The sequence below is a fragment of the Sylvia atricapilla genome, chromosome 5, assembly GCF_009819655.1.
Source record: "Sylvia atricapilla isolate bSylAtr1 chromosome 5, bSylAtr1.pri, whole genome shotgun sequence".
Classification (NCBI taxonomy): domain Eukaryota; kingdom Metazoa; phylum Chordata; class Aves; order Passeriformes; family Sylviidae; genus Sylvia; species Sylvia atricapilla.
The window spans coordinates 50,149,752-50,171,106 of record NC_089144.1 but is presented as its reverse complement, the minus strand read 5'-3'; the positions used below and the strand labels follow the sequence as shown (position 1 = coordinate 50,171,106).

The following is a 21,355-nucleotide window of genomic DNA, read 5'->3' as shown; positions in this document are numbered from 1 at the left end:
GTGTTTTCATTGCTAAAATACATGCTGGTTTTGTTCTCCACCAAAGCAATTCCTCCGATCAAAGACTGGAAATTTACTTCTGTAAATTTAGGACTTCCAAGGTCCCTATTTTCACACTTAAAAAATGCCACTGTCAAAGCCCTATCTGAGAGACTACTGTGGTAGATCAGGTAAAACAAGCAAACTGTATTCTAGAAGTATTTCAGCCTTACAAAACTACCAACACTGTGGTTATAACTGATAATTTCATGTGTGCACCTCCCCCAGTAACTTATCTTTGCCCAGGCTGTAGCTGGCAACTTGCTGTCAAGGCAGAAGGAAGGAGTATCACAGCAGCAGTCTGCAGAGAAGCAGAGTTATTTCCTACCCATACTTACTATCACAGGCTGGTATTTTCCAAATTCAGTTTCTTTTCTGCTTAGAAACATCGGCAGCATCTTTCTGAGTGAGCACTTGGCAGCTTTACAGTAGAAGCCATAATTCTCACTTACCTTCTACACCACAAACCCACTCACTTTTAGAAGCTGACAACCAACACTTTCACCTATCTTGCAGCCAAGATTTGAAAAAAAAACTTGTTTGACACTGCCATCTCTCAGCTGGGTGTCCAACCCATAAGACACGTAAGACAACCAGCCTAAAGAAGGATGCATTTCTTTAAAAAAAAAAAGGCACTCTTTAAAAATCACACTTTGGGTTGTTCAGGGTTGGGCTGTCCAACAAACTGAGTGTCTTTGCCAGCACCTAGATATTTCAGCTAATTAGGCAGCACTCCCTTTAGCACTGACATTAATGCAGGTTTCTAAGACAACAAATACAGCTATTTAGCTAGAAATAAAAGTGAACAGCCTGCCCACTCAGCTACATCCCAGTGAAATCTCTCATGGCAAATGCAGGCCACTCTCTTTAAACAAACCTCAGTCATGCATGGAAGAAAAATGTTTCCTCTAACAGCTGATCACTTTACTGTGAAACCATAAAACTGTCAAGGAAGCACACCCAGGCTGTCCTGAGGCAGTGCAGGGTTAGAGACTATTGATCCCCTCATCAGCACTCCTTTGGAAGAGGAAGTGGAACAGTGATGCTGGTTGGAAAGGAATGGCATGTTTTCATGTTTGCCTGCACAGCTACAAATCCCTACAGACCTGGAAGGCTTGTACATGGGTGTGTTACAGCAACCTGCCCAAGGGAACAGAATACTGGGCTAAAGAGTTAAGAGACTTGGAAACTTTTTGCCTTCAACCTGCAACATGACTACTGTTTGGCACTTCAGCTCTGCTTTTCACTCTCCTTCCTTTCCCTGGGTCTCCCACCCACCACATCACCCTGACACAGGCACTCTCTCCAGGCTAAAAAGAGTTACAAAAAAGGTTTTATAAACAACCAGAGAGAGTCATAACCTTTATCTACCGAGAAATCACTTCTTTTATCTCATGACAGTTACAAGGTCTCAAGCAGGAACATGTGAGCTGAAAAAGAAAGGTCTTCTTTAGAAAATTCCTCAGCATGAGCGCCACAAGGCAATGTCTTTTACTGCCTTTGCCCACCACTGTGCTTACAAACATCCTCCTCTGAAATTTTGCTTACAGTTTACTGTCTTTTGATGTTGCAACTACAGTTTAGAAGAATATAAATCTTAATATTCTTCTATTCAGCCATTGAAGTACTGAAGCATAGATCCTGCATTTGAAGACACATACTAAGACTTCAGATACAGCCACAGTAACTCCAATTTCTCCGTCCTTTTGTTTTCTGTCAATTTTAGGAAATGCCCTCAACCTCAGGTTTCATAGGCAGTGACAAGCAAGTACAAGGTAAGCATTACATTTTTACTTCCTGCATTCTTCACAGCATCTTGCTGAAGAAACATTTGTGATTTCTTTCAAAGTTTCTTACCAGAAAAGGAGACAGAGGAAGGACATGTGTACACCTGATTTTCCCCTTTTGCCCCATTCAGAACAACATAGGGTGAAAAATTCAAATCTGGACTTTTCTTTACTTCTGGCAGTTGTAGAAAATAATTCAAATTGGAAAGGAATTCAGAATTCAAGTTCTGCTGAAAAAAAACCCCAAAAAATCACAGACAACTCTGTATTTGGGTTTTTTGTTTAATAAAGCAGAATTATGTTATTTACATGCCAGATGGTGCTCCTGGCCATGTCACAGGAAGGCACAGAAGACAGCAGAGCTTCCAGGAATGGGACACCAGGCTGCTCTGAGTGCAACTCTGACCCTGCTGGCACCAGCTACAGCAGCCTCACGGCAAAACATTAGACTGAGCTTCAACACATCAAGTCTAAATTTCTAGTCTCTTTTATTTTGGTGATACCTAAAAATGTTACTTTAGAAATTAATTCAAGACAGCAAAATTGTAAAAGTGACAAAGAGCGTACTTGAGATCTAATACTTTGCCTGCCTTTCCACTTTTCCATTGGAGACTCACAACCACATTTTTCCTACTGACTTCTAGGAGCAACTAGATGCACCCAGGTGTAGAACAAGTGCAAAAGGATCATTCTTCCATTCAAAAATACTTCCGTTGCGTCACAGGATTAATGCATGGTATTAAATACACACACATATGACTACTTAGGTATCTATCACCAAATGAGTTAGTCTGTCAGTTGTTGAACAGAAGAAAGTGAAAAATCTCAAAAGAATTATCCTGGTCCTGTAACATTTTTTAAGCATATAATGCAAACCTTTAAATCTTTGCTTCTTTGTTAACTGAAAGAAAAGAAAAATCACTGATGAAGAACAATCCAGAAAGAATCTGAAGAGCCAGAGCAAGGAACTCAGCATAACGTAATCTATGCTTTTAATTTCAAAGACCGAAGAGGATGAAATCAGTTCCCTTCAATCATGTAAAACACGAGCTACTAACAATTCAAACAGTGCTTTGAGTAGAGTTTAGTCACCCTTGTTATGAAAAACAAGGGTCATCTGTTCAGACCTTCATTATTTAGGCAGAATTAAACTACTCATTAGAAACAAACAAAAAAAAAAGGTACTTTGACATTCCTACAAAGTATATAAAAAGCTGGATCATAATTATTCAGAAAGACATCTGGGTTTATAGAGCTTTATCTCCAAGTTGTACTGCCATGAACTTGCTGCTTTCCTTCTGAAAGGATGAGACTGATTATTTCACTCATTATTTCACTGATTATTTCACTAATAATACACCCTGTGTATTATTACAGAGCACAGAGTTTGAAATTTGAAGCCCACCTCTCAGGGTCCTTTAAGGCAAGTAAGTAAACACATCCCTTTTTGGAAATGCAACACTGCTAGACATTCAAGATCTCCTGTATCTGCTCTCCAACCACACAGAGAAATAATTTTCCAGTGAAATTCATTTCAAAACACTTCCCTCATCTTGATGGTGTTTCAGCATCTCCAGGCAATTAAATCAAGCTCTTCATAGTGCAAAGACACAGCTCAAGCTTCACTGGCATTTTAATCCATTTCTCAAGTTCCTGCTGATCACACAAAGCCTGCAATGTAGGACCAAGAACTCCCAATACACTTCTGCCTTTTATCCAAGCTTGGCAGTTAGAAATGCAAACAGAGTCTGGAGCTAAAACTGCCTGTGCTACTTCCAGACACCAATAATCAGATAGAAGTCATCTATCTTCCACCTCCATGTGCTCAAAGGAAACCCCACCCAAGTGTTCACCCATTTTCCTACAGAAGACCTGACACAATGCAGTGCCAACAGATTGATCAAATGGGAGCAACACCTAACACAATATTCCTGACACATGAAATCACTCCGGCTGCAGTGACAGGGCAATTTCTGACCTGGGGCCTTTGCATGGGAGCTTATGAAGAGTTGGGTCACTATTGAGCCATAAAGATTTTCAACACAAACATCAAAGCCAGGGGCAGTCTCAGCCTGACTCACTGAACACATATTGCCTAAAAAAGAGGGACAAAAAGCCCAATGATGTCATTTTCCAGAGGGAAACACAACAAAGTTCAACAGATTGGGTCACCTCAAATGCACTTCTGTACATGCAGCACAATGTTGGACCTGGAAACAACCCAGAATGCTTCAAATGTGAAGGACTGATGATTGCCTGCCATCTGCTCTGCTTTCTGACATAAGAAACAAAATGATGCAAAAAAATATTCAGAAACACCAAATGCAGCCTCAATACCAGCACCAGAAGCTGTTTCCTCACTGCTGTGGCAAGACAGATATGGCTCCAAAATGAACTGCTCTTCACATCACAACACAATACTTGCCTGCAAAATACTACATTCACCTAAAGGGATTTAACTTGTGGTCCCTAAGGAAATACGTCAAGTGAACCCCCAGAGTAGGAAGATAAAGAATATTACTGTTTTCAGGGTTCAATTTCTGCGTAGTACTACCATACTGTCTATACTCGAGACCAGGTGAACCAAACCCACAAAAACTTCAGTTCTAAAGGCTTGAAATTGCAGAAAACTCCATAAATCTTCACACATATAATTTGTGCCTTAAACAATAAGAATGCAGGAGAAAAAATATTACTTAGGATTGTGCATCTGACTAACTTCAGCCAACAGAACTGCTGCAGTGTGCCCAGGTGACCACAACTCCACTGCAGCAGCAGCATGAGTCTGTGTCTGCTGTTCCTGCATCCTGACTGCATTTTATTTCCTGCATAGGGAAAGGTAACCAAAACCCTCTTTACAATCATACACCCCAAAAAAAGAGAGCAACCCTGATTCCTTGAATCAGGAACCCCAGGAACATCCCTATTTAACCCCAGGGACAGCAGACAGACCAAAGCCAGCTTGTTTCACATACTTCTGAAGACTCTGTACAAAGCAGCTTCACTATTCAGTGGGCTCCTGACACCATGAATTGATTTTGTGCAGACTTTCTCCTTCTACCTTATTGTTCACTTCCCAGTAATACTTAAAGTCAGTGAGGTACTACCTGATCCTACTGAGCCAGATAAGAAGATGCAACAATCATTACAAACTATTTAACTGCAGGGTTTTGGTTTCCCAGAAATGCAGCTGGACATAAGATATTGTGTATCTGAGATATTGAAAAGTCTGCACCCTCTGAGCTTTTTCTGCTGATCAACACCCTGAACACTAACAGTTAGAGGGGAGATCAACACACTTCATTCTTCAGGAAAGTCCAGTTTTCATTCCATAGAAAGAATCCAAGCAGATAGAAGGTTTAAATCTTTAAAAGATCCATCCTGAGCCTTATACATAAGATGTGTCCTAATCCCTAAAACAGACCTCCCATCCATCTTAAATTCCAAAACAGAACTCAGACTTCCAAATGGATTTACAGCTTAGAATGGTACTGAAGATCTAGAGCACACTACTAGAACAACAAAACTAAGCAACTAAGGTTACTAAAGCTACAATGTTTCATAAATAAGAGATGGGTGTTCTCAAATACCCTGACTGCTCCCATTATTACGCTTACATTTTCATAATTCTGCCCAGAGGGACACTAATTAAAAAAAAAAAAAAAAGGGGGGGGGGGCAGGGAGTGGGATCAAGCAACTTCTACTAGTATCCAAAAGTGAACAGCAGCATGCCATGTCTTAAAGACTCAGCTGCTCATTTTGGCAGGGGCAACAATGTTCTGGAAGGTATTTTGTGAGGATTTTTTTGGGGGAGGGTGGTGTTGGGTTTTTTCCTAGTTTTTAAAAAAATCTTGCCTCTTGACTTCAGCACATCCAGTCTGATTTTGACAATTTGAGCATGTACACTCCTGAGCAGGACATGAAAAATCCCACAAGGCTTCATCTCTGTTAAAAGGAAAGAACAAACTAATAACACAACTGTTAAAAAAAGATGTGAAAGCTGTAATAAAAGAGAGTCTGTTATATTATCGATGTGGCATGGAATATCTGTCACACTCCAGGCAGAAGCCAACCTTCAACAGCCACATGACAAATGTTCCAGTGAGGAGTGACAAGCCATTAGTGACATCAGCATGAGCAAGGTTCTATGGAACAATCAAAACAGTACTTTAATTTATTCACTTTTAAAAGACAAACAATCCAACCAAAAAAATCCCCAACAAAACAAAACAACAAAACAAACACCAAAAAACCAAAAAAACCACCAAAACATAAAACAAACAAACCAACCCCCCAACATCACCACCAACAAAAAAAACCACCCCAAACAAAACCTCACAGAAAAAGGTATTAACTCTGGAGGGCTGCAGCCCTAGAGTTTAGTCCCAGATAGCCCAAGGACACAAAACCCTAGGACAAGCAGAAACACATTCACATCCCCTAGACAAAGCCACTGGATCTGAGAGTTTGCTCCACCTTTGGTTTCTCCCACACCACCCCATCCAAGCATTCAACTACACATCAAATACCTACATGTATTTGATTGCAGAAACGTCTTCCAGACATTTTTCAATGCCAGGGAAATTAAAAAAAAAAAAAAAAAAAAAAAAAAAAAAACAAACCAAAAAAAAAAAAAAAACACACCTAAAAACTGGTCTAAAATCATCTTTCACACTAGAATTTCTTTGCTATTTGCTCATCTTTATCCAACTACAAATCTGAGGTTCAATACCTCAGGGTATTTACCTGAGGGTAAACTGGTTATACCACTTTGACTTCAAAGTATCTACTTTAACTCTGATTTAAATAATCTGTTCTGATCTTGCATTGTATTTGCACTTTCTAGAACTTTTCCTGAAAAGAAATACAGATTTCTTCTGGTTGAAATGTTAGGGGCGGAGGGCAGGTTGTATTTTTCGTTTTGACTGGTTAGGAGCTACTCTATAAACACTTTTTTATTTTACTATTTGTAATTTTCTTACATTAGTATCTCATTTTTCTCTTCAGTATTTGACTATACATTTTTTAGTGAACATTTCACATTCATTAGCTGCAAAACACTTTATAACTAGGGCAAAAGAAATTGTGTAAATAATAAGGTAAAAGTAATAAAAAATGAATTTTTAAACTGAAATCAAATTGTTCTAAATTAAACAAACTCATTAGAGGCCACATTACCCACACTTGGTGAATTTGGTTGTGTGCATCCCTCAAGTTTTTGTTAGGACAGACGTAATTTTCATACCTTCTTGTTATTGACAGATCAAAAAGAAGAAAAAGCTTTGCAGCTTTTGTAGTTTCTCACCTTTGACTCCTCAACTCCTTGAATTAACTCCAAGAAGAACAATGAAGAAAGAATATTTTGTGTCTGCTAGAAAGCAACTCCTGTCAAACCAGTTCTGTGTTGCAGGAAATTCTCTGCTGACACTTCCATCTACTCTGTGGCTACACTTTCTTCAAAGTTACAGATGCAAATATATCCTTCTTGAATATTATAATTTAATTAAAAGTTACTACACCATGAAAAAGGTAAGGCCTGAATCTAGTACTTTCAAATCCAAATTAATCCTCCTTTTAATTTTCCATTTTAACCTCTTCTGCTTCCCAAAAAACTTTGTCCCCTGCTCTTCTTCCCTTTCTCCACATGGCTTCCATCACAGGGACCAGCATTTACTGTGTGCCACCTCACCTTCCCTTCTCTCAGGAAGGCTCAAGAATTCTCTCCAGGTCTTATTCATCAAGGCAATGCGGTCCATGAATCATGCTACAGTCTTTTCTCACGTCATGAGCCCCGAGGTTTGTACACTGCTGCACAAACAAGTCCAGGCAGCCCTCAAGCTTTGAGGATGAGCATTCCTGCTCCTGTTGCCCCCATGCCAAGTACATCCTCCTCTCCTCAACAGCCTTTCAGGTCCCAGAACACCCCCAGGATGACCAGGAGAGGAAGCACAAGAAACTCTTCATGGCAGGTAAGACCATCTCTCCTGGCACCTGGAACAGGTTCCTGTTACCCACCTCAGTTTTCAGCTGCTTGTTAAAGCCCCAGGCGCTGCACTTCACAGGGCAGCCACCTTCTTTTCAGGATCTCTACAAGTTCTCCATTTTTCACCCACTACATGTCTCCATCACAGACCAGCCACAGTCCAAGAGATTGTTCAGATCTACCTATTTATTTTTTCTTACTCATTCTAAGTTCCAGTACAAATAAAGTCACACTCCGTCCAAACCCGCTACTAAAAGTGGGCTTAGAGTCTACTACTCTAAAAGCAGGGCAAATTGTCACTGAAAGATGGAAGGACAAGGAAATTAAGTATCTGAAAATGTTACACAGTAGTATCAGGAACCACCAAAATTAAAACATTCCCTTTCAGGGCTTTGGCCAAAAGATAACTTCAGAGCCTTACATGCAGCCTGGCTGAGGAGAAACACAGCGTATCTGTCACTCCCTCAGCAGGAGAAATATTTTGCCACAGAAATGTTGCAACCAACAGCATTTCAGAGGGACCCTAGTCCACAACACCAGAGCAGTACTGTCCAACTGGGTGACATGAACATCCAGCCAAGAACTCTTGGAGGAACATCACCCTTCCCAGCTTGGTAAATAACCACATGAGTCATTATTTTGAATTGCTACATTTTATACATTACACAAACAGGACATTACAGAAAATCCCACCACACAAGGGGAATTACATTTTTGAACAAAGTCAGTCCAAATGCTTATGTGACATTCTTGGAACAAAGCAATTCCTCTCACCAAACCTCAGCATCAGCAAAAATAGCAATTCCCTCCTCCTTGGGCTCACTTCTAGGAAATACATAAAATGGCAGAGAATAGCCAGGTTATGACCCAATGAGTCCCATTTTATTGCTAAGGGATTAGAAGCGCTCAGGGAAAAGCCACAGTTGGAGTCTTTGCCAGCTGATTTGAAGGGAACTGAAAAACAACAGGTTTCACCTGCTGATACAGCTCAAAAGGATATGACCCCTACAAAAAAAAAAACAAAAAAAAAAAACACCCAACAACAACAACAACAACAAAACCCACAACACATATAAAAACAGTGTGGGTGTGCAGGTCCTGAAGCCCCATAGGTGATGTCCCAGCCAGGCACAAAAGGTAGACAAAACCTTTGTTACCCACCTGATCCCAGACAGGACTGTGACTACTTTCATGACTTCTGAATTTGAGGAAAATCCTTTACATCTGCTCTGCTGCCAGAGCCCAGCATACTCCAGAGTAGCCCAGGCTATTCCAGCTGTGTTGCATGCCTTGCAACAGCATTCACTAGTACAGAGCAGACACGCACAAGTTTAAGCCACAGAATTACACCTTGGGTTCATCTACCACTCCAAAAGCTCAGTGCTTTTCCTAAGGGAGGCATTTAAACAATTTACTAACCTGGCAACAAATCACAACATAGGGCAAAGAGCTCTCTCTCATTAACTGAGAATGACAACGTTATGGATCAGGGAACACAGCGAAGTGCACATCTCCACACAGGGACAGTCATACACGGGCAAGTCTCTGCAGCCACGAGCAGTCCCACAGTGCCACCAGCTAAGGAGCTCTCCTGAGGTTTACCTTTCAAGTCTTCACCTGGTAGAAAAGAGGTACACCGTCCCATTCCTTGTGTGACTGTCCCAAAGCCACTCAGCAGGACTTCCCATGGTGGGCTGTTTTGGATGTGTGCTCAAACACAAGCAGAGAAGTATCTGCATGGTCTTACCAGCTACCACAGTTTTTCCCTTTCCTAGTTTCAGCAAAAGAAAGTGATGGTGATATTTCTCTTCCTGGCAGCCTTTATCTCACATTCAAACATGAGATGGCCACTCAGGACTTGACAGAAGCTTTCCAATGAACACAATCTCACAGCTATTTAGATTTTTGTGGGCTTTTCCCCGTTTCGTTTACCATTTCTTTGCCACAATATTTTACTTACTTTATTAGGCCCTGTAACATTTCAACACTACATTACGGCCCAGAGAACCAATTCTACTAGAAAAAGGCATAAAGAACCAAGAATCATTTCTCTTTGTTCACACAAGATTTCGCTCAGTGGCAAAGCAAAAGGAAGGAACAGAGCGCCCATTCCTTTCCAGGGAGACCACAGCAAGCACTGGTAGACAAAGTGATGCACAGACGCAGAGAACCAGAGTTTCCCCAGCTCAATCCAAACCTCACAGCCTGTAAAACCTGAATAAGAACTTATTCTGAGCTTTTAACAAAGAGTCAAAAATGGATGAGACTTTTGTGGCCTTAGAAACGAGCTGAGGAGGGAGGAGTCATTAATAAAGGCACCATGGAAGAAACAAGTGTTGTACGTCACTTTTCATCATTTGAAGCACTGCCCCTGCAAGCACTTCTGGATATTCAGCCCCTCAGAACACAGGTCCAGTCCTGGCTATACAAAAGCTTTGAATTAACGTAGACAGAGATTTTGGACGTGAAGATCTTCCATGATCTTTATTGCTGCATATAAAAATTAGTGAGTTCTATTCATTAGCCTGGCCAGAAGAATTTCCTGATGTGAATAATTTTGGTTAAGGAGCTGCCATACCATTCTGTTGCCTAAAGTCGACTGAATTTCAACCTGAAACTTCTGTTTTACAGTGCATAAGGTTTGCCAAAAGCTAAATAAAGACGTGCCATGTGAAATCTGCATCAACGGAGATGAAAATTAACAAGACAGAGAGCTTAAGAAGCTCTCCACCGTTTCAAAAATTAACTGACCTGCAAGAGCCACAACATCCTGCGCTTACTAGACCACGGCGAGCGGCGTGAAGTCATTTAAACAGGGAAGGGAGGCGTCAGGCTCAGAATCTCTAGAGAGCGTCTGAGAGCCGCAAAAGAGCGAGCATTGGCAAGAGGCAGCAAAAATCGGTTCCATTTCCATCCCAAAACACACGGTACGTAGTTCACACTTAAAAAAAACACAACACGGTCTGATGTGCGCGGTGCCGCCTGATCATTTTTCTCCAAGGGCATTTCAGACAATGGAGCGGCGGCTGAGCCCGGGAGGAGCCCGGGGAAGGCGGGAGGGCCCGTGGAACACAACAGGTGCCGCTGTTGTTGACAGAGAACCGGGCCGGGGCTGCCGCTCCCTCCGGGGGCTCCCGGCTCCGCTCCCCGCCCGCCCCGCCCGACTCACCGAGGCCGCTGATGTCGTGCCGGAGGCCGGCGCGGCTCCGCTCCTCCGCTATCGCCCGCAGCATGTGCCGCAGGGAGCGGTCGGGCTCGCCGTCCGCCTCGCCGTCCCTCCGGGCACAGGCCATGCTGCCGCCGCCGCCGCCGATGAGCTCATGTCAGGCCGCCGCGGAGGCGGCACCCGGCGCTCCCGACACGGCAATGACCGGGAGCCCTCCCGGTCCCGCTGCCCCCGCCGCTTCCCCCTCGGGACGTCTCCCGGGCGTCGCCGCCGGCCCCTCCCCGGGACACCGCGACCGCTCCCACCGGCGCTGCCCGGCCGCGCTCCGCCGCTTCCTGCTACTGCGGCCGCCGGGCGGGACCGGCAGGGCCGGGACCCGCCCGGGCACGCCCACAGGGCGGATCTGCACCGACCGTCATGCCGGGCAACCCATCCTGCATCCCTGACATCAGCCGGCATCCTGGGAAACCCATCCTGCATCCCTGACAATCCATCCTGCATCCCGGGCAACCCATCCTGCATCCCTGACATCAGCCACCATCCAGGGAAACCCGTCCTCCATCCCTGACAATCCATCCTGCATCCCGGGCAACCCATCCTGCATCCCTGACATCAGCCACCATCCAGGGAAACCCGTCCTGCATCCCTGACAATCCATCCTGCATCCCGGGCAACCCATCCTGCATCCCTGACATCAGCCACCATCCAGGGAAACCCGTCCTCCATCCCTGACAATCCATCCTGCATCCCTGACATTTAATGGCTGTTTCTGGTCAGGCTTTCTGGACACCTTCTTCGCTATCGTTCCTCCTCACTGTGTCTCACAGATCTGTCTACTGTCACTGCAGGCAGATCTCTGCTGCCCACCCCGCTGATGTCATAGACAAGCTGCTGCTTCCTTCTTGCTCTCCTATTCTCATGTTTCCCCTCTGGGGACAAAACCCAACCTAAGGTGTCTGCTGAAGTCTCTGCCAAGATCTGTCACCTCTTCCTTAGCATTAGCACCTCTTGTTGTGAAAATCAGGAATTGGTGATCTCTGGGAATAATCCAGCTTGTGCTGCAGAGATTGGATCTCACATCCTCCTGCTGCTGGTGGTCGTTGGCCACAGCAGAATCCAACAATGGCTCAAACTTCCTCACAAATCTACAATTTTCTAAGCCACATTTGGAGAGCAATGCCACCACCTGCTCAGTTCTCCTGAAAACAATTCACTCAACATTCTTTTTGTTGATAATATTTCTTTAGCCTCTCCTTATTTCCTAAAAATACTGTAAAGGCTTAGGCAGATTCTTCTCTCTGAAGCCCCATTTGAAAGTTGGCAGGCCTTACAAGTGCTGGTGGGGAGAAGCAAAAGGGTCAGAGGACTCCAAACGTGAGTGGACAGCATTTGAGAGCTGGGCTTTTTGCTACAGCATAGTAACAAAGAAAAGTTTTCAAATACTGCATGTTCATTCTCCACAATAGCATACATTTACCCCACATTGCCAATTTCAGTTTCATGTCAGCTTTTGACACCAGTCAGTTAACAATCAGACACCCGCTGAATGCAATTTACAGTTATTTCCCATACCACCAATGTAGATGAATATTTTCTGCGGAAGGCCCTTATGCTGAATTGGAGAGAGGAGAGAAATTTGAAGTTGATGTAGGATTTTGCTAGTAAAATACCTAGTTATATTTTAAAGCAATAGAAATAGGGACACACAGCCTCAGGATTTAAGCACTTCTTCCCTTGTTAAATGTGATAGTTCTTTTTCTTGCAGAGAACAAAGTTTGCAGTCACATGTTAGCCCTGTAAATGCATTCCTGAGAGTTATTTGGTCCATGGGGAAGAGCAGCAGAACACTGTCCTGTACTGTTACCCTTCAAGTTGTTCCTGATATTTTCAGGAGGAACAACTCTCTCTGCTGTCAGAGGAGACACAGTCTCACTTCCCTCAGGTCATGCTGTACTCACCAAGGATTGCATGTCTTTCCCCTGCAGATTGCTTCTGGATCCCAAAAGCACTGTCATGTTGGGGGCACACAGGAACACGTCAGTGGCCAACCTTGCAGCAGTTTCACCAGTCTCCAGGATTTCAGCCTCTCTGCTCTGCCCTGAACAAGTTCCAGCCATCCTGCTTTAAAAACACAAACTCAGGAAACTTGCTGCTGCCCCATCCAGGCCTTTTTTAAAATGAAACGGTGTTCCTGCCCCTTCTTAGCTCCTCAACTTACCTCCTACTTTCTCTGACTTCTATCAAAAGACACCCATGGGCAAAAAATGCAGCTGTTTTCCTTCTTGTAGGCTTCCCTAGCCAAACACACCTCCTAGTAGATCACAGCACCTGATCAGAAAACACAGGAATAAAGTTTGTTTTCTTAAAGGGACTATTGATTAAGTACTCATAGGAACAACTAGAATCCTAAATGCCTTAGGATGTATGTTTTATACAGCAGAAAGGTCTTAGGCTTATTAAACACAAAGGCCTTAGGCTTATTAAAAATATCTAACTGGCTTAATGTTGTGAGGTGTGCCTTTTGCACCAGTCAGTAACAGTCACCTTTGCTATGTGAAAGTCCTGCAAGTTATTCATATGAGGCTGTATTTTTCTTACTATATTTATTTTAGTAGCAGCTAATAAGAACAGCCTGCATTATGCTGATAGGAGCACATGGCATGTGAATACCTAATGGTGAAAATGAGTTTGCAAGTCAGCAAATACACGCTTATTGAATGTATTTGAGTGTCTGTCCAAAGGCTGAGTCCTACGTTACACATCCCGGACAGTCCTGACCCTGGTAAACCTGTGTGGCTGCTTACAGCCTGTCAGAGACCAGCATTACTTGAGCACTTCAAGCTCTCTGTGTGCATAAATTACTGCAGGAACAGACCTTGTAACTCTGAAGTTTTGGAAGCTCTATTCCACCCCTGATAAACATGTAAAGTAGCCCCATTTTTCTCATGTGTTCCTTTACTGATAATAAGAAATTAAGATTAATAACAGCTATATGCAGCAAATGAATGTTATAGCTTGAAGACACAGGGCATGAAATGGAGTTTTTTTGAGGAAGAGATTAAGCAATTAAAAAATTTAAATTCTATTTTAGTCTTAAATTGGGATATTGCCATCTTTGGCAGTCTGCTGAGGGCTTGCCTATGGGTCAGTAGCCATCTAGGCAGTTTATATGGAAAAAGGAATTCTGCAGTCTTTACTTAATTGCCTCCTTAACTGCATCAAAGCATTCTGACTTTTAGAACATGGGAGTTTAGGGCCTCCCATTACAAACTGTGTTAAATTGGCCAGCTTGAAAGATAACTCAAAGTTACTTCTAGAACTTCCTCGTCTTCAGGCCTGATTTTGCTCCCAAGATTAAACATACTGAAAGTTTTATATACAGAAGTTACAAGATCTTTTTTCAGCTAAAATAACTCTTTGGCATTAGATCTCTGAGTGCTCAGCACAATACTTCATGCCATGCAATTCTGAAGTTAGAGGTGTTCTGTGTGTCTTAAAGTCTTTTGCTGTGCTCCCTTTCTTTGTACCAGTCTTGTTACCCCTGCTCCTACTTTCATTTGTTAACTGCCATGGGTTAACTGAATGAAAGCCAGCAATGCTCAGCCTTGCACTGTAGGAGTAGAAACAATCTGAACTTTTAAGTTGAGCTTTCAGTCCAGACTGATCCCTTTCCTCTTCAGCCAAGACCACTGAGCCTTCTGCATCTGAGCCTTTTATCCCAGGTTGTTCCTGTGCTGTTCCTGAGAGGATAATTATCTCAACAGGAGTGACATATGAACTGTGATAACAGACTTCTGAGATTTATAAACCACTTACACAGAATCCATGTCTCATTGTTTTTCTTCAGCTGTACTTGTAGCCAGAAACCCCTCATCACTTATGAACCCACTTCAAGCTCTTCACCAGCTCAGCAAGTCTGAAATCCATGCAGGAACTATTTTTTCACACAGCTAAGCTCTTGGATAAGAGAAAATAGGGCAGTCACTTGACAAAGGCAAGTTCCTTGCAGGAAAGAAGCCCCTGCCAGGCTAGGTAGGGTTTTCATTCAGGGCATGGGATTCTGCTGAAGAACTTGACCTGGCTGAAAGCCACCTCAGAGAGCAGTGGTGATTCGGACTTTGCACAGGCCAAGTGTCTGCTGACAAGTCTGTCCCAGGGAGTGACACAGCATTGCTGTCCACAGGAACCTCCTTTGATGCAAGTATATTGCTAAATTCCTTGGCATGTTACCTTATCTATGTCTCACCTTTGTGTGCCTGAGCTCTTGAGCCTCTGTGCGTCACAGGCTTTGAGTTCATCTTTAACAGTTACTAAAAAACGTTCCTCACCTGTTGAGCACAGGATTTCAGAACTGTGAATGTGTAAGTCTGCCTGAGTGTCACCTGTGTCCTTTGAGAGGACAAATCTCAAAGGTGAAGGAGAATTGGGTGGTGAGGCCACAGGGCAGGGAGCTGACCTTGTGTCACACCGAGCTGTGGGTCTGCCATCGACTTCAAGTGCTGCTCAAGACTTGTGCAAGACCTGTTTGTAACCACAAAGAACAGGTTTCAGCCTGCCTGAAAGAGAAAGGCAGTAACAGAGGATATAAAAAAATCCACTAAAAATCCCAACAGGCCATAACAGAGGGTATAAAAAAACCACCTCTCCAGAGAAGTGATCAAATCACGCAAAATTTATAAAGAATGCAGTGATTCCATCCTTATTTCCTTTGGGAAAAGATATGTGATTACTTTCTAAAAATAAACTGGCATTTCAGATTTTATTTCTAAATAATTATGTTGTAATTTGGAAATGAAAATAAAAATCTGTTTTTTTAACATCTGAGTTAGTGTGTACACTTCTAGAAGTATAGGGGCAAAATCAAATCTGAGTAGGAGTAACAATTCTATGAATGCAACTAGTAATGGTGTAGTCTCTTTTTTTTTTTTTTTTTTTTTTTTTTTTAGAAATATCAAAACAATAGAAGTATCTATGTAGTTTAGAAATATCTCACCAAAAGGGTGTTTGAAAAGTTTAGAGTTTTGGTAATAATGTGATTTTACTTTAGTGGTTTTAATGCTATATTAATTACACTGTGTTTTATAGTTATGTTAGTATTTCAGTATTAATGAACATCAGTTAATATTTTTAATAACAGACAAGACACAAAAGAATCTGTGAGCAGAGAGCAAAAGAAATTGTTCTTTCCAGAAGATCTGCTTTTATAAACTGGGTTGCTCTAATAAAAGACTCAAGCAGCAGCTCCAGATAAAAAACTTGGTGTGGCAGGTTTTTTAGATTCATATTTACTTAAGAAACTTTCAGTAGGCTGGCTACACTCAAAAAAATTCAGGCAATCTTTGGAGCACTGAGCAACCTGGTCTAGTGGGAGATGTCTCTGCCCATGACAGGGGATTGAGACAAGATGAGCTTTCGGTCCTTTTAAGTCAAATCAGTCTGTGATTTTATGATCTTCAGCTATTTACCTCTAAGATTTTTCTCTACAGATTACCTGGCTGAACTCTGCCCTGACATGCTCTCTCATATAATAAAAAATACTTTTTCACCTTTGCAAAATATTTTGGTGCTCATACCAATATGTATAATAAATACATGAATTAGGGAAACCAAGTTTCTGATTAGAGAAATGCTTTCCCACATTAAAAAAAATATATTTTCAGAGTGACTTTGACTGGAATTTGGCCTTACTGACTCAGTCATGTAAAAGGAAGCAGTCAGTGGGTGTGAGTGAACAAGGTCAGGAATTCATCTTGAAGGGTTTTTTTTTAATTAGCTCAGTACTTTTTCTACCTCTGTAGAATAAAGACAATACATGTATCTTACAAAAACATCAACTCATTTGCTTGTGCAAGAAGCTCAATCTCCAATTTTGTAAGAGAAGTTGTGTTCAAATTGTAAAGCAAACAAAAAATTTGAAGGCTTAAAGTGCTGTTTATGTATAAATGGATGTATATGAAATGTTGCCTTTTTTTCTCAAGTCAAAACACAATAATCTCATTTGGTCAGAGGTGGAGAGAAAGAAAACCTGTGAAACAGGAGTTTTATTCTGAAGATGATTCTCTAAGTATTACAGTGTGTTGGTTTAGAGGATCTGAGTGGTGATGACATGCACTTTCATGCACACTAGCTAAGGCTTTAAGCCCAGTCAGTTGTCTCCATAAGATCTTCCTTTTCCACCAGTATTAGTATCTGTATTAGTATTATTTAGAACCAATACTATTAGCAGAATTGTAACTTTTAAGCTGCTCAAATTAAACTTATTGCTATATTTAATTTTGTTTGGAGTTTTTTTTTGGATTGGATAATTAAGCAGCACACTCGTTTATAACAACTTTAAGGCATTAACAGCATTGTGTGGGAAAAGCTGATAGCCAAAAAACATTTATCATGCATTGTAATCAAAAAATAGTTAGCTTCTAATTGTAACAACGTGAATTATAACAACTGCATTGTCTCACCCTTCACATAAAACTAAAAATAAAATAAAAGTTTTTTAAATACCTCTCAATTGCCCCATCTCTGAGTGAAAAAAAAGTATAATCCAACACCTGGCCAGTTGCACACTCCCTCACTGTCCTGGGGGGAATGTTGATCACACTGGTGCAGGCAGAGCAGGAGGAGATGGAGTCTTAAGCCAGTCAGTTTCCAGGTGTGCCCAGGCACAGCACTCCTTCATGTAGTGCTGTTCTTCCTTAGCCAAATATTTTAGACTATGGATTATAGGCTGTAATCTATATTATAGATTATAAAAAGTACTCCCCAGATCAGCTTATAAGGTAGAGACATCTGTTAGATTTAGGGAGCTTATTATGTGCTTATTTCAGGCAGAAGGCTATGAGATTTCCTTTCCTCAAGCAATTCAATGAAAAAGAGGCAGCTATGGAGCTTCAGGAGGTGGGATGTGTCTTTGCACTGAAGAAAGGCTGTTCTTAGCATATTTAAGATAAATAAACTAAAGTACATCAATTTGAATTTCACAGTTCTAATGGCTTATAGAACACTGAGGATTACTTGATTCCATAAATTTAGGGAGAAACTTTTCACTCTTGAAACATGAATTTGGTTGCTAAGGCCAAAAGAAATGCTGTATTGCAAACATCTCTTCCTCCTTCACAGCTGTCCCTGTTAACCATCCAAAGTGTGGCTGTCAAGAAAATCCTTTCTCTAGTCAGTGCTGCATGTCAGGAGTGCCAAGGGGTGATGCCTTGCCTGTCCTGAGCTGAAGTGCACACCAATACACACACCTAATCCTGCCTGCTTACGGGGACTGTTGAAGCTTTATGCACATCAGATGCCAAATTCTCAGAATTATCCCCTGCATCTTAGCAGTTCTTTGAGGAAACATTAAGGGAGAAAAGCAATTCAGGAAGATCTAAGGTTTCTGTGTGTAAGCACCAAGTCAGTGCAGAGCAGGGGTTTCACATGCTGGATCTCTGAGCTGGGCACAATCATTGAATGGGAACACTTGTGAAGTAATTAGTGAGTCTTCCCTGTCTGTCCATGGATGCTTGGCTGTGCACTGGCCTTGACAAGTGCTTTCATTCACAGTGCCATGGACAGCTGCCAGAGTTTCTCACGATGAGCTAGTTTGATGTCATGCTTTGTTCCAAAGGCTAATACTTGTACTTGTCCACAGCTTGTACTGTGTGTTCAGGGGAAGCACACCTGTAAGGCTTTGCAAAGGGTAGAAAGGGACAATCCCACCAGTGAAGGCCATAATCTTTTGTTGGGCAGTATGAAAAAAATAAGGGTAATATTTTCAAATTAAACTAAAAGAAAAATGCCATGCATTTAGCTTTGAATGCTACAGTATCCCATACACAGTATCTAGAGGCTCTAAATTATTCTAGGTCTAATGACTATGCATGGACAAAAGAAGAGAGTCCTTGTCTCAAAGAGATTAAACACAGTAGTTATTGCTTATGAACAAAGCTTTAGAAATTAGAGGTCAGAAGCCTCCAAAATCACTTACTGCAGCAGTCAGGTAAAGAAATTGTTGTAACAAAACCATCCTGAACTGTCAGGTCTTTTCATTAACTTGGATGTCACCTGACATTTCATCATCATAAAAATCTGCTTTCTATGTAGCTGGTTGTGAGCCTCACCCCTTACTTTGTTTCTTTCTTCCCATTTTTTCCCATCCTCCAACCCTTCTGTCAAACCTAGATGAATCCTGCAATCCACAAGGAAAAGGAGCCCTGCTTACAGCACAGGCTGCTTACCTTCGAAATGTTTTTAGCATAACTTTGCAAGCACCAAGTACACCTGAGACTGGCCCTGAACTGTGGCATTGCCTGAGGTTGTTTTGATCAAGATCAGGACGCAGCACTTGGCCCTGTTGACCCTCAGTCCATGTATCCAGGCTGTCCAGGTCCCTCTGTAGATCTACACTCCCACCTAACTTGGTGTTATCCACAAATGTATTAAGGATGCACTTGATCCAGGCATCCCAATCATCAATAAAATATCAAAAATAATTTGGCCCTAATACTGAGCCCTGCAGCTTTTTCTTACCTCTAATATATCTTAATTTAAAAGGACAAGTCCAGTGACAGAAAAGAATCTGGCTTGTCAGTCCAGCAGTAGAGTAGAACTTGGCTCCTTCCATTGCCAATAAGAATGTGAAATTGAATTGCACTGTTTAAAGGCTATAAAAATAGCTTTACCTTACATTAGGTCTTTATGGTCTGGTCAAAAGGATGAGTGATACTAACAATATCTAGCAGCTCCACCCAAATGTTTCACTCCATTTTCTACAGCCAAGAATGGATCACATTAACAATGTTTCCAAAGCAGTTGACAGAAGTACTGTGAGCTATTTATCATTGATTAGTATCCATGGCTGTAATGAGGAGGTCTTCAGAAGTGGAAGAAATGAGCACAGCACTTGTGATGGCATTGAAGTGTCTTAGGTATTCAGGAGCAATCATGATATATGACTGGTCAGATCTCCCCTGTTGGCCCACTCCTTGGCGCTTAATATTTGTGAGAAGTGAAAGTACTGATAACTCCAGTGTGGCTATGTTCAAGAGGAAGTGTGATAATGGAATTAATTTTTTTGTGCCATCTATAGTATCTACTATAGTTAAGAAATTAAACCAATCATAGAATTACTTCTAAAGGCAAGATTAAATAACAGAGAATTTCATGTGGCTCCTGAGCACCTGAAGTTCTGTAGATAGAAATGGTCATCAAATCAACTTGGCTGGAGTAGAATGATGGACCTTTAACAGATTTTGCAGTGTCTTCGATTACATGCTTCAGTGTTTTAAATGCAGGATTGAACATGTTGAAAGTCCTGACAGTTTAAGAGATAGATCTTGTTGACTTTGCAAATATGGAATCAGAGAATTCAAGTGATTTGAACCTGTCAACAGGATGACAGTAACTGGAAAAGAAGTGGCAGAAACCCCTTTGAAGAGAAGTCACTTGATCCTCATAGAGGAAAACATGGCAATGACTAGAGCTCACCTGGTTCTAACCAAAGAGAAGTACCACAGTCCCTTTTGTGTCCTTCACAAAAGGGATTGTGTTTCTTTGTTAGTCATGGTGATAGAGCCTCTTACGCACAACCCTTTAGGTGCAAACACACTTTAGAGCTTTTTAAGGACACTGGTTTCTTGACTGCCTCGTGAAAAGGACCAGAGGATATATGCAATAGCACAACATGCCTCCTGAAGGTGAGCAGAAATCCTCCTGTACTTCTGAATTCAAAGGTTTGGTTTGTATCAAGAAAATTAAACTCACCATGAAATACTTGTCTTAAGCTCTGAAGGTCTGAAGTTTTGACTCTGGTTCCTTGTTTTATTTTCTGATTCTAAGTATGATGATAACCAGTTGCCCAAGGTACTTAAGGAGAAAAACAAGCTTGATGGATTGAGATGGTTCAACACCCGGGAGAAACATCCACAATTCTGAATCTGGACTATGACAGTTTAGAGCTTATTCTCCCCTTAATTTCTCTATATACAAAGACTTGTGGGATTTCTGTTCCAGTTCAGCATGTTCCTGTGGAAATATGAAGTGAAGCAGGAGAAGTAAGAATTAAGTAGGACAACCAACTTCCTAAACTTAGATAAAAATCAAGTCTCTGACTTACTGTGGCTTGTACATGAAGTTCACTCCACTACAGAACCCCGTGGCATTGTCTGGCCAGGACGTTTTAAATAATTCGGTGCCCACAGATAGGTCGGAGTTCAAAGATAATTCTTTTCAAATTATTTCTTTTGACAAAATTGTGCTAATTATTGTGTTAGCTGTGGTTACTGAACCCTGAAAAATGTTGATCATTGCTTAATGGTCTTCAGCATTATTGAAAATATGGTTAAATTTTTGGCCGACTGAGACTTCTATTGATTCATAGACATAAGACTTTCTCTG

The 21,355-nt window shown here is 41.7% G+C and overlaps 1 protein-coding gene and 1 long non-coding RNA gene across 9 annotated transcripts in view; both read right to left on the bottom strand.

Moving 5' to 3' along the window:
- The window catches only part of KIAA0930 (KIAA0930 ortholog), a 50,425-nt gene extending 39,089 nt beyond the window's left edge, over positions 1-11,336 (bottom strand). For 4 of the 7 annotated variants that reach the window (XR_010743650.1, XR_010743652.1, XR_010743651.1 and 1 more), the window contains exon 1: positions 10,979-11,334. Coding sequence is in view for 3 of the 7 variants with exons in the window: in XM_066319472.1 (XP_066175569.1) it covers positions 10,979-11,102 (124 nt within the window). In the remaining 4 variants the exon portion in view is untranslated. Of the gene's footprint in view, positions 1-10,560; positions 10,906-10,978 lie in introns of those variants that run through there. The other 3 variants (XM_066319475.1, XM_066319473.1, XM_066319474.1) reach the window with 3 other exon arrangements.
- A 720-nt stretch (positions 11,337-12,056) lies between these two features.
- LOC136360897 (uncharacterized) lies at positions 12,057-20,936 on the bottom strand. Of its 2 annotated transcripts, none has more exons than XR_010743536.1 (3): positions 20,723-20,936; positions 15,432-15,531; positions 12,057-13,303 (listed from the first exon to the last, which is right to left on the bottom strand). It is a non-coding gene; the product is annotated as an uncharacterized lncRNA (long non-coding RNA). The 2 variants fall into 2 exon arrangements; XR_010743537.1 differs by lacking the exon at positions 20,723-20,936 and having other exon boundaries at positions 12,057-13,096; positions 13,194-13,303; positions 15,432-15,718.
- Between the last annotated feature and the right edge of the window lie 419 nt (positions 20,937-21,355).